The following is an 11,731-nucleotide window of genomic DNA, read 5'->3' as shown; positions in this document are numbered from 1 at the left end:
CATATCTATCCGAACTTATTTCCCTCCTTCCCTCGTTTTCTGCTCTGCGCTTTTTTAACCTCTCTTTCCCCCAAAACCAGATCTCTCTCCCGCTTCCCTGCCCTAATTTTTCGCTCTTTTTCGTCGATCTCGCTTGCGAAATGTTAGTTTGCTCACTTGTCTTTCACCGCATCGATTGAGATCGGCTGTGAGATTTTCGTTTTCGATTTTCTGTTCGGGTTTTGTTCGGGAATCAGTCTTTTTTACTAGTTGGAGTCGGAAACATCCGACTGTATGTCTGGAAGCCTAGCCTCGAATCGCTCAGCTCAGCCTGCAGGGCAGATCCTTCAGTCTATGAAACGCCATGTCCCATTTTCGTCAACGAAGCCGCCGTTTGCTGCGCCAGATGTTTATCATCGGTTCTCTTCCGGCGGGGATAACCGCCGCGCCGTCGATGAAGAACCTGACGCTTTTGTTATAAGAACTCCGGTGAGTTTATTGAGGAAGCAAAAACTGATTTTTTATCAGTTCATCATAAATTTGTTTATCCGGGTCGTGGCGGCAAATTTTCTCGCAATTTTCTTACACTGAAATTGAGTGAATATCCCCGAGATCTTGCTTGTCTTAAATGCTCGTTCTTCTTGTTTATTTACGAATTTTGTTTCACTGTGGTTGCAAGCACCGATCAATTTGTTGTAATTCTATGGGTTTTTTATGTGAAGATCGATGAAATGTTGTCTATTAGCTGGATTTCTCTTCGATTTGTTGTAACGTCAGCCTTCTTGGATCACTCTCTCCAATTTTAAGTAGCTCGTGACATATTCGTTTTAGTTGGTTCCTTCTCAGGAGTATATGTATTTGCTTTTGTGGTAATTCTCTGTGAATTTTTCAAATGCTGAATTATCGCTTGATTGTCATGCATGATGTAATAACTCATTATTGTTCTCCGGTAGTTTCCACTGTCTTAGTAGTGTCATAAACATTTTATAGTTTGTCTCTATGGTATCGAGGTTCATTGTCATCATTTGCCAGATCAGTTCGTGAGTAGCCTACTGTGATCTACGTTTTGTTCTCATTTTTTGAAGTCATAAGTCTGTGGACCAGCGGGCCAATAACTAGAGCTGTTAATAGCAAAGTTACGAGAATATTTTTAGATTACATTTGAGGTAAAATATTATTTCTTCTTGATTTAACTGTCATCACAGTTGTAATAGCTGGAGACTAATGGATATGACTCTGCTGCAGGGGCTATCATGTCTCTTATTTCTCGTATTGTTAGTCCTTGACTTTTGGCTCCATTGTAGGAACTGAGTGTTCATTGAGTTGGCTAACTTATTGATTGTATTTTATGTTTGCCTTTCTTATTTCGTGCTCTTATGTTCCATCTGTTCAGTTTAATGATGATGGTCTGGATGAAAAAAATTCTAGTCTTATTTGAAGTAAGCAAGCTGGGATAGAAGATTGTGTATATGAATTTTACAGAAGGGATAAACTTTACATAATCATGCATCTTTGGTTTATCATGCAACAATCTTAGCGGAAGTATATATTAATTTGTAAGTATGAACTCGTGTAACTGTGTAAGAGTTTCTGTCGAGCACATGAAGAGGTCAACAAATCCTCATCCACATCACAGGGAGTTTTTGGTTATGTTTTATATTTTTTTGCATGCTTCCATTTGCATATGTTTATAAATATGGAATAGTTGTTTTTAAGTCATGTTCCTGACTGATATGGCACTTGGAAACTAAGGTGTAAAGGGCGAATGGTATTATAAGTCTCTTGGTAAATCATTTGGTCTGGCTTTTATTCCACGGTTGATATGTTTGATCTTAAAGAGTCAAAATTCTCGTACTCTGCAGATCCTTGTTAAAAGTGTGTTTCCCACTGTTAGTGCAATAGTTGATTGTTAAAACTCCAGTAAGAAGCCCACTGCAGCTTCTTATGCATTCTATTCGGGGCTAGCTATGTTACTTGTGACTTCACAGATTATATTGTGGGGGAATATGCAGGAAAAAAGCGTACTGTTTAGGTGTATTTTATGAGAAAGGTCTCAAGTTGTTGTCTGTGCTGTTTGGGTGTTATTTGAAGATGTTTTAGTTATTTCCAGTTGCCAAGTGATTCTGTAGGATATCCAACTTGTTATTTCTCCCTTGTGGAGCCTTCCTAGTAGAATCTATCTTTCTCATTATTACAAAAAAGAAAAAGAAAAATAAACAAGTGTATAATTTGCAAAACTGTTTCTCATCTTTGATCTCATAATTCGAGTGCAGGTTTCCTTTCAATTGGGATAAAAGAGCGACTATTAGAGTTTATGTCACTCCTTTGTTATTGTAGGCCTTTTATTGTGAATTCTGCAATCTTGAGGCCTTTTCATTGTTTTCCAATTAGTCTTCTGATAAAATAGACAACTAGAGGATAATCAGAAGACAGTTCCTAGGTTTCTGTTTGATGATTCATAAGGAGAAGGGTCCAGGAAGATGCTCTATAGTATTACAGCTGGGTGACTGAAGTGGAGTGCTTCTTCCTTTGTTGCCAATTGATAACAGTTAAGATAAAAATATTTTGAGATGACAATTAATGTGGCTGGATGGCTGAGTCAAGAATAAATGTCTAGATAAAACTAGAGTAGCTTCAATAGAAGTATTGTGGTGGTTAAGTGGCAGATGTGGGAGAGCTTGAAAAGAACGAACCAAGAGGTCCTGAGTGGCTCTACCACTTGAATAAGGTTGAGGTGCTGTTTTAATTTGTATAGTTCATATAAAATTAAGACCATTAACAATGTCCAGTAAGGATGACTATGTCCAGTGTTGTGGTGTCAGAGATTATCAAGGGATCAAACTGAACCTCAATGCTAAATTTGGATTATTATTATTGAATCAGAGAAATGTCAAAGATAATATAACTTATATTCTATTTGTTATAAACATCGAGTAAGAAGATAACAGAAGGTCAATTTGCACCTTATTACCCTGCTGAAAGATTTTCTGTTGTGTGTTCAGTTGAAACGAAAGTCTGAAACAGATGAATGTGAAGCTGAATCTAGTGAGTGGGCTACTAGCCCTGGATATGCTGAAGTTGTAAACAGTCCCCTCCGTACACCCATTTCTGGGAAAGGAGGTCGGATTTATAGCAAATCAAAGATCTCAAAATGCTCTAGATCTGGACCTCAAACGCCTGTTTCAAATGCTGGTGATGACTATGTCTATTATAAGTGTTTTTTTTTAATCGATAACGTCAATCTCCGTTGTGCTTACTTTCACTTTATTTTCCCCAAATATCAGGTGGAAAAAGTAATGAGGTTAAACTTTTGTGGCTTTGCAGGTTCACCTTCAGGCAATCCTCTTACTCCTGCCAGTACTTGTCGATATGACAGCTCGCTAGGTAATTCAAATGATATTCTCAATGGTTACTTTGTTGCTTTAAGTATTGCTGGGTTGTGATCCGATCAAATGTACTGTGTAAGAAAATAATTTACCAATTGGATGGACACACATATATAGAAAGTACAGTTCTTAGCACAATTTTGAAAGCACTTTTCTGCAGGTCTGTTAACAAAAAAGTTCATAAATCTGATCAAACATGCCGAAGATGGCATCCTTGACTTAAACAAGGCTGCTGATACTTTAGAGGTGAGCATTTTGTATATTTTACTATCACTTCCCAGGAACACACCTGGCTTCTTTCTACCTCTCTTGAATGCAAGTTCACATTCTTTTTCTTATCATTTGATTTTAATTATTCAAACAATTTGTATGGATTAGGTGCAAAAAAGACGGATATATGACATAACAAATGTCCTCGAAGGAATTGGTCTCATTGAAAAGAAACTTAAGAACAGAATACGTTGGAAGTAATACAATCTTTTGCAAATTGTTTGTTGCTTTACTATATATTTGAGAAAAATGTTCTTGAGCACTATCAAGCACAATGTAGCACAACGTAACTTAGTTACGACCTCTTTACAGGGGCCTAGATGTCTCAGGGCCTGGGGAGATTGATGATGATGTTACGAGCTTACAGGTATATCATTTTTAATAATTGTTTACATGCACATGTGTCCTAGTGCCAGGACACTAATGGTGGAATGTCCTTAATTCAAGCGGTGGCTACTTTGGTTCTGGCAGGCAGAAGTTGAGAGTCTTACCATGGAGGAGCATGCGTTTGATGATCAAATAAGGTTGTGACTCTATGAACAATTCTGTTGCCCTTTCTTTAGCTGCGAATTATTTGCTCATATCAGAGTTCATGCCAGGGAGATGAAAGAAAGATTAAGGGATCTGAGTGAAGATGAAAACAATCAAAGGTAGATAAGTTTCCTCTTGCCTCAGGTTCTGTTATAACTAAGGTTGTGGTTAGCTGATTTTCCTGATAAATTTAATGTAGATGGCTTTATGTTACTGAAGAAGACATCAAGGGGTTACCTTGCTTTCAGGTTTTCTTTCCTCCTTTTGATTTAACTGATGCCATAATTACTGGTATTTCCTTTGTGTTTTTTTTTTTCTTTTTTTTGAACTTCTCAAATTGAGATTGAGTTATAACTGTTGTCTTATTTTGCAAATGCTATTTTTCAGAATGAGACATTAATTGCAATAAAAGCTCCTCATGGTACTACTCTTGAAGTCCCAGACCCTGATGAGGTATTTTCAACTAGGAAGCACCAAATGTGAGAATTTTCACCATGGTCTTTCTGTTTGTGATTTGAAGGAATTTTCATCATATTTTTGTGCAGGCAGTTGATTATCCACAGAGGAGATACAGGATAGTCCTTCGTAGCACCATGGGTCCAATCGATGTTTACCTTGTTAGGTAAATCCACATGTCCTTTTTCAAATTGTCCTCCTCCTGTTGCTTCTTTCATTGCCTACTTATTTCAATATAAGTTATTCTTTATTTAGAAATGTGAAAAAGCTTAAAAGGTCATATCAAGAATGTAATGCTTTGTTTTTTGTTCTCTTCAGCCAATTTGAGGAGAAGTTTGAGGAGATGAATGGCATTGAACCGTCTCCTCATCTCACACATGCATCAAGTTCAGGGTCTGCAGTGAATACAGCAGTGGATATGGTAGCGGAGTGTACAGGGAGAGGGGTAGAAATGGAGGTTCCAAATGATGTTCAAAGGATGTGCTCTGACCTAAATTCTTCTCAGGATTTTGTGGGTGGGATTATGAAGATTGTCCCCTCTGATGTTGATGTAAGTGTATAATGGTGCAAGAAAATGATTGCCCACTTCGTTGTTATGATCATATTCATGCAACTATATCCAAGCACATGGTATGATTTGTGTTTCTTCATGAGTACATGTGAAGAATGTTCTGCATGGCTGTGATATCTGAGGTTTTGTCAGTTTAGACACATGAGAACTTGCTAAAAGTGGTGCTTCTGTAGCATTTTGCAGTTGGAAAACACTTGAGCTTTTAATAATCTTGAAATCAGTTCTTGAATACTATAATTATTTGCAGATCTATTGCTTGAATACTTACCTGAACTGAGAAATAGGTCCTTTTGCAGATTCTTTCATTTTTAATTTTTATTTTTTTGTAATGATGAATTTAATTTATTTTTGTAGTGATTCTTCATGAATGCTTATGGTTAATTTCATCTTGGTTTTAACTTTTTGCCATGTTTTACAGACAGATGCAGATTATTGGCTTCTCTCAGATGCAGGAGTCAGTATCACTGACATGTGGAAGACAGAGCGTATCCTTTTTTTCTAGATCACTCACGTATTCTGGTTAATGGTTTCTTTGAACTTGTATTATTGTAATATTTCATCTTTTTCCTTGACTATTGAATCTTATCAGCTGGAGGGGTTGAATGGGATAGTGTAACAGAAGACTTTGCTGTAGAGGATGAGTTATGCTCACCAAGGCCACAGACTCCGCCATCTGGGGTTATTGATGTGCTGCCATCAGCCAAGGATATCACGACTAGTCAGACGTGAATCAGGATTAACCAAATGATAACCAGAGAATCTCAGGTTTGCCCTTTGTTAAGCAAAACTTTATGTATTCATCCTTCCCTTCCCCATTATATTGTTGTCACTAATCTCAATACTAGTTGAATCAGGATGTAGCAGCATTCCACTGTCAGCTTGTGGCCTGACTAAAAAATGCTTAGGTCTCATAAAAAACTTTATGCATGGGAGGGAAAATATAAGATAGCTGATTCAGTGTACAGTTCAAGGAATATATTCTATCCTATCATTCAGGAATAATAAAAGTACAAATATATTTTGGTGCCTGTTTCTTTGCACGGCTCTATCTTGTTGCAGTTCTGGTTTCCTCTCTGACATACTCACTTGGTTTAACCGTATATGGCTCTTTTATGAATTTGCTTAAGCCAAACCAAGTAACAGGATGGGTAGATAATCTTGGTTCTTTACTAAGACCTCGTTCCATCGCTTTCCTATTCAGTGAATTGATACTGCAATGACCCGAGCTAGTTACAATTTTCATTTGAGAGAACTGCCTCTGCTAGTTTTATAGATGCTGCATTCTGCTGCTAGTATTGTTTTCATTTGTATGCGGACACATCATTGGAAATTGCTGTACCATGGGCCATAAATGTTTCAAAAAATAAAAATTTCTAATCTCCCACTAAAAATTTGATTCACTAACTCGAGTTTCTAATTAGTTATATGATTATTTTTGGATGGTATAGATGGTAATATTACCAAAGCATTTTGATATTATTCCCTAGGGACTAACATCCTTATGTGATAAAATTTTATTTTTCCTTTAATTCAATTATAGAAACAAGGGACTTCTAAAATAAAATTTTAGGCGCACTTGTAAGCCAAACTTTTGGTATGGCATACAATTCGGATGGGCTTAGTCTGCAACCTGCATATCTCCAGCTTGCTCATCTGGTTTCACACAAGTGCCATAGACCATTGAATTTTCGAGTGCGACAATGAATGCTTTTGGTAGTATGGGAGAACTCGTTAGGGTTTTAATCCGCCTAGTTATATTCAAGCTTTAATTGATAAGTGTGCAATTTTTATCTGCTTTGTTTTAAAAAAATCTTTTACTAATTTTCTCTTAAAAGTGTGATATAAAGGTAGACTTATTTACTAACTAAGCGACCAAGTTCCGCATGAAGTCGCAATTAAACACGTTTTAAGGATCACTGCTAATTGACAACTATTGCACCCTAAATCTAAACCCATCAAATGGTTTTGCACGTGAGTGAAACCTAGGGAGAAGCAGTCAAGTAGGGTGAATTAAAGCAGGAAATAAATGTAAATACGTAGAATTATTAGCTTTTAGTTCCGATCGTGGTTTTAGGCTCAGGGTATGCTTGCCAAGCAGGCCTTCACGCAGGACGCGGATCTCGTCACTGTTTGCATCCTTATCAGGTCAGGTGTGATTTTCAAAGTTACGAACTAAAAAAGTGGGCAAGGATCCTCCTTAGTCCTTACCTCTACACTGAGAAACAAAGGACCTGCGGGAATAAAAATAAAAATCAATGGTATCAACAGTGGCCTTGTCTGGAAAAAGTTTACATTCCACCTTTCACTCGGTTTGAAGTTACAAGAAAGTTCACTCCAAAGAGTGACTTGGGGAAACAATAAACTACTCCAACTCAAAATGGGAAAACCAAAAGATCGTTTCCGTGTTCCGCAAGCATATACATACATACCCAAAATCGTATAAGAGTGTGTGCTATTTTACAAAGAATCACTCGTCTTGTTTCTTCCCTTTCTTTCCTCCTATCCAACTGGCAACCAAGGGAGTCAGGGCTACAGTAGGAGGAAACCTGATTGGAGATGAAGCCTTATGTGCGGCATACGCGAGGGCAAAGGTTCCGACCTTCTCTCCAGTCTCATTTGCTGTGATTCCCACCTGAAAAAAGATGAGTCATTGTGATTCCGATGTTTATTACCAATTGTAAACAAAGGCTGCGGAAACTTGTATTAGGTCCCAATGAAATACATGTAGGACAGTCCACCCAGTTTCTCTTCCTCACTTCTTTTTCCTATTTTCTTCTTGAACCAAGAGATACTCAAAGCACAATCCACCTCAACTGGAGACACATGGAAGAAAAAAAAGAGAAACCTCAAATATAAGTGGGGAAGGCTTCTTAGATACCTTCTGCAGCAATGCCGCGACATCAACTCCTGCACTAATTAGGAGGTAACATAGTGTGAAGGAAACAATGGAGAGAGAGATGGAAGTCGCCAAGTAGGCCCCTCCATACTTGGCCAGCAGCTCCTTCGCCTGATCTGTCTTGGATTTCTGCTTTCTTTCTTCTTGCCCTTCCTCTTTTGAGCTGAATATCTGGTGGTCATCAATAATCAAACCTTAGCAGATGAAATTTGTGCATTTCAGTTAAATCAGCATCTTTCATTACAGACCCACAAACTAGATGTATTTCAAGGTGTTTGGATTTTAATCTCCAAAAAATGTTTCACAGAGAGTATTAGCATCCACTATGAACTTACAGCTACATGATACGCATTAAAAACAAGTTAAAACATGATTTATTTACTTTTATCAATCGCATTTCCTCTAGACGACTATGCCTAAAGGTCATTCAGAAAACCTAACACAGAAAAGCATAAGAGTAAGGTAACCCAGTGACAATAAAACATCCTTTCCACGTCTGGACGAATGAATTCTGAGAAATCATCTGAATTTACCTTCCAAAGACCAGCTTCGAGGCCGAATTTCTCCGTAGTTTCCTCTGCAGAGGAAGTGTTCCCCTTTTCCTTGGTGTCTTGGAGAGCTTTGCATTTGAGACGCTCGAGTTTAGAGGTTGATTGGCAGCCAAAAGATGGTTTAGAAGGACAAGTATTGCAGAGGAAATTCTCGCCTTTTAGAGAAGAAGGAGAAAGGGGATTGCAGGTTACAGGAATAAGCGAAGCTGTAGCCATCGTTCGCTGAAAATCTACCCTCAACAGAGAAGCACAGCTTCCCCTTCTTATCCGACTCTAAACACGGCATATTCTATTGTTCATCGTCCATCGATCATCACAAACGCTTCTAAATTGTTTGTGGGAAAATTACAAGCCACGTTTGCTCTCCAGGACGATGGGCCAGGCGGGCCTTTTTTCACTACTGGGCTTTGTTTCCATAGAGAATATTAATTTAAATTGAATTGTCCTCACAATGATGTTTACCGTAAAAATTCTCTCCCATAAATACGGCAACATGACGCGTTTCATTTTGGGCTTTCTGTCATCAAAGTCAAGACTCGTTTTGCTTCTCAATTCTCAAGCCTAAACAAGTATTTTAATAAAATCAGTTTCCAGGCAATTTCATTACGTTGATGGTAAATCGATCACGCCTTCTTCCATCTCAGTCCACTCTGTTCACCCAAATGTTTTTCCAAAGACAAACAAACGAAACCAGAGTAAACATTCAAACTTGTCTGTTTCGCCGTGTCGCCCACGACGAACAAATTGTGGAATAAGAACGGTCTCTGAACTTTCTCTGTTGCTTCTTGAGAGGAGGGAAATCGCGTTCGTGTCGAAGTCGCCGTCAGCGCCATTCAGCCACGTTAGTGGCCGATAGCGTGGGGCCGCCGACGGCGCTTTTAGGGTACTGGAGGGATGGTTCGTCTTCGTCTTTTCGAGAATTTGGTTGCTTTTGCTCGTGGCCACTGGATTTTAGAAGCTTTTATTTAACAAAAAACGAAAGCGAATAGTAGACTCTTCTCTTCTCCTCCTCGTTGGCTGTCTGTGCACTGACTCGCTTTAAAGGGCAAAATGTTATTTTCCCGGGAAAATGCACCTTTTCCACAATAACAGACAAATGCTGAAAACCAATCAGCTTGCAGATTTCTGACGTCTACAAAATCCTCCTACCGAAATTGCATGAACCCACATAACCCGAACTGCCCATCACGAATCGAACCGAATTTCAAACCCGGAGCAGGCTACCTTTGTTCATGACCAGCAAAGAGGCGGACCCACGGAAAGCCATCACTTCCTAGTCTAAGCTTTCTCGGGTGAGAAAAATCGGAGGCTCCAGACAGCCGGGGAACCGGTGGCGGGTGGCGACGGAAAATTATCCCAGTGAAACAAAAGATTCACCGCCGTCAATTTTGACGTGTCTGCATCTCTATCGTAATCTGAAAGAGACCAAACGAGTAAGAGGAACCCAGCAACTGCACATGTTAAACTCACTTTTGTAAGTTGTAAGGTGTTACCATCCTAATCCATCTCCAATTTCCAACCCTCCGATGACTCACCATTACCCCGCGTTTGTTTTTTCTTCCTCTATCTCATCCTTATTCATGTCTAATTTATAGAGAAAATTTCCGTTATATTTATAAAATTAGCAAAAGAGTTCCTCTCTCTCGCTCTGGGTGGAAAGTGACGCGCTCTTGATCTCCTCATATTTCATGCATACTCCCCAATAATTGCGAAGCGAGTGACTGAGGAAGAAAAGCCCTGCCTCTTTCGGGAACGGCCGCGGGCTGAAGAAGAATTGGGCGACGGGACAGCTGCTGATCACCACTGGTGAGTCTCTTTTCGTCTTCTCTTTCCATCTCTAATCGCCTTTTTTGGTACTACTAGACTCGAGCCTTTATATGATCTTTGTCCGCGTCTTAGTGATTCTTTCAGCTGTAAATGGGCTCCGTACCGTCTCTCAGAACCGAAGTGGGATCGTCTCTCCGCCGCAGAAACTCGATTTCGTCCGGCGTGCCGACCAGGCTCGATCTCCTGTCCAAGCCACAGAGCTCTAGTTTTCCGCCGGGAGACAAGCAGTTCCCGGCGGTCCACTTCGAGCTCGTTTCCTTCAAGTCTCTCAACTATACCAGCTTGAAAGATCTGATTCCGTCGTCGCCGTCCGGCCTCCAGTCGCCGACAGGCGTCGCCAACCAGAGCTGCCACGAGATATCTATCCGGAACCGTCTAGTCAAACAGGCTGCCTGGGCATATCTCCAGCCTATGGCGGTGTCGCCCGACGCCGCCGGCCGCGACTTTTTCCGTCGGACGTGGCAACGCTTTTCTGTGGAGTTTGGTAACCCCGTCAAAGCCTGCCTCGGCTTCATCAATCGTCGCCTGATACCGACCATCTCTCGCGCCATCGATCGGCTGTTGGCCTTCTTCCCATTCGGCAGGCGATAACGTTCAACATAACGGCGATCGCTATCACTTTGTAATTGACAGACAGATTCCGTTACGGAAGTCTTGCTGCTAAACTATTCTGCACGTTTTCCATCTTCCCTCCTTCATGTTGTCTTTTTCATTTTTTTACAAGGAAAGACAGACCAATCGAATCTGACTCTATCAGGGGAAATGGAGAGGAAAAAACAGAGAGAGCGAGAACCGACAAAAAACAAAAAAAAATTCTCTAATTTCCTTGTCTTTCTTACTCCGTTCGATCTGCACGCCCTAACCTGTGCCTTGCGGCATGTAGTGTTTCATCTGTATTCTCTAGCGATGGAAAATTGGTTTTGGCGGAGGAAGGGGTTGGGACCGGCGTGACCGGTGATGCGGGAAACGCATCTTCTTCGGCTATAATTTGCCTCGGAGTCTGGTGTTTGCGATCTTTTGATGGTATCTCACGTATTTGGTCCGCTTTGGATGATTGAAATGCCGCCCGTTTAATCGAAATTGGCGGGGGTGGGGGTGGGGGTGGGGATGAACCGGACGGTGGTTCTTTGTGCGGCGCTTGCTGATGGGGCAAGCCATGATTGGAGGAGGCGGGAGCTTTTTTGCAAAGATTAGTATCAATTTCATAAACAAAATTGACGAAGGCTAAGCAAATTCAATCAAGTTTCCTAAATTCGCTGTAGAA

At 40.2% G+C, this 11,731-nt stretch overlaps 2 protein-coding genes across 4 annotated transcripts; one reads left to right on the top strand and one right to left on the bottom strand.

Annotated features, from left to right (window-relative positions):
* Nucleotides 1–6,214, top strand: LOC137958735 (transcription factor E2FA-like). 3 transcript variants are annotated; one of them, XM_068805835.1, is made up of 15 exons: nucleotides 1–468; nucleotides 2,982–3,171; nucleotides 3,304–3,363; nucleotides 3,526–3,611; nucleotides 3,744–3,832; nucleotides 3,948–4,002; nucleotides 4,107–4,159; nucleotides 4,235–4,285; nucleotides 4,366–4,414; nucleotides 4,554–4,619; nucleotides 4,712–4,788; nucleotides 4,941–5,172; nucleotides 5,612–5,678; nucleotides 5,783–5,958; nucleotides 6,048–6,214. In XM_068805835.1, exons 1-14 carry the CDS (start codon nucleotides 274–276, stop codon nucleotides 5,920–5,922), a joined length of 1,410 nt encoding a protein of 469 aa, XP_068661936.1. In that variant the 5' UTR covers nucleotides 1–273; the 3' UTR covers nucleotides 5,923–5,958; nucleotides 6,048–6,214. The 3 variants fall into 3 exon arrangements, with proteins under 3 accessions (XP_068661936.1, XP_068661935.1, XP_068661934.1); XM_068805834.1 differs by having other exon boundaries at nucleotides 6,039–6,214; XM_068805833.1 differs by having other exon boundaries at nucleotides 5,783–6,214.
* Nucleotides 6,215–7,466: 1,252 nt separating this feature from the next.
* On the bottom strand, nucleotides 7,467–8,932 carry LOC137960190 (uncharacterized). The gene is made up of 3 exons (XM_068807718.1): nucleotides 8,623–8,932; nucleotides 8,072–8,260; nucleotides 7,467–7,825 (listed from the first exon to the last, which is right to left on the bottom strand). The coding sequence occupies exons 1-3, from the start codon at nucleotides 8,854–8,856 to the stop codon at nucleotides 7,661–7,663; spliced, it is 588 nt and encodes a 195-aa protein (XP_068663819.1). The 5' UTR covers nucleotides 8,857–8,932; the 3' UTR covers nucleotides 7,467–7,660.
* Nucleotides 8,933–11,731: the final 2,799 nt, after the last annotated feature.

This window comes from Aristolochia californica, unplaced genomic scaffold (genome assembly GCF_029961685.1).
Source record: "Aristolochia californica isolate CCGP_79_NKW_82.1479 unplaced genomic scaffold, dmAriCali1.0.hap1 SCAF_3, whole genome shotgun sequence".
Taxonomy (NCBI): Eukaryota; Viridiplantae; Streptophyta; class Magnoliopsida; order Piperales; family Aristolochiaceae; genus Aristolochia; species Aristolochia californica.
Note: the sequence above shows the minus strand (reverse complement) of the source record. Positions and strands in the feature narration are given on the sequence as shown.

Bases quoted from the DNA above. Each gene is read 5' to 3' on its own strand.
- LOC137958735 (XM_068805835.1), top strand. From the start codon at position 274: ATGTCTGGAAGCCTAGCCTCGAATCGCTCAGCTCAGCCTGCAGGGCAG. The intron at 3,172-3,303 runs GTGATGACTATG...GTGGCTTTGCAG, and splicing joins AACGCCTGTTTCAAATGCTG to GTTCACCTTCAGGCAATCCT. The intron at 4,415-4,553 runs GTTTTCTTTCCT...GCTATTTTTCAG, and splicing joins AGGGGTTACCTTGCTTTCAG to AATGAGACATTAATTGCAAT.
- LOC137960190 (XM_068807718.1), bottom strand. From the start codon at position 8,856: ATGGCTACAGCTTCGCTTATTCCTGTAACCTGCAATCCCCTTTCTCCT. The intron at 8,261-8,622 runs GTAAATTCAGAT...GATGACCACCAG, and splicing joins TCGAAGCTGGTCTTTGGAAG to ATATTCAGCTCAAAAGAGGA. The intron at 7,826-8,071 runs GTATCTAAGAAG...ATCTTTTTTCAG, and splicing joins TCGCGGCATTGCTGCAGAAG to GTGGGAATCACAGCAAATGA.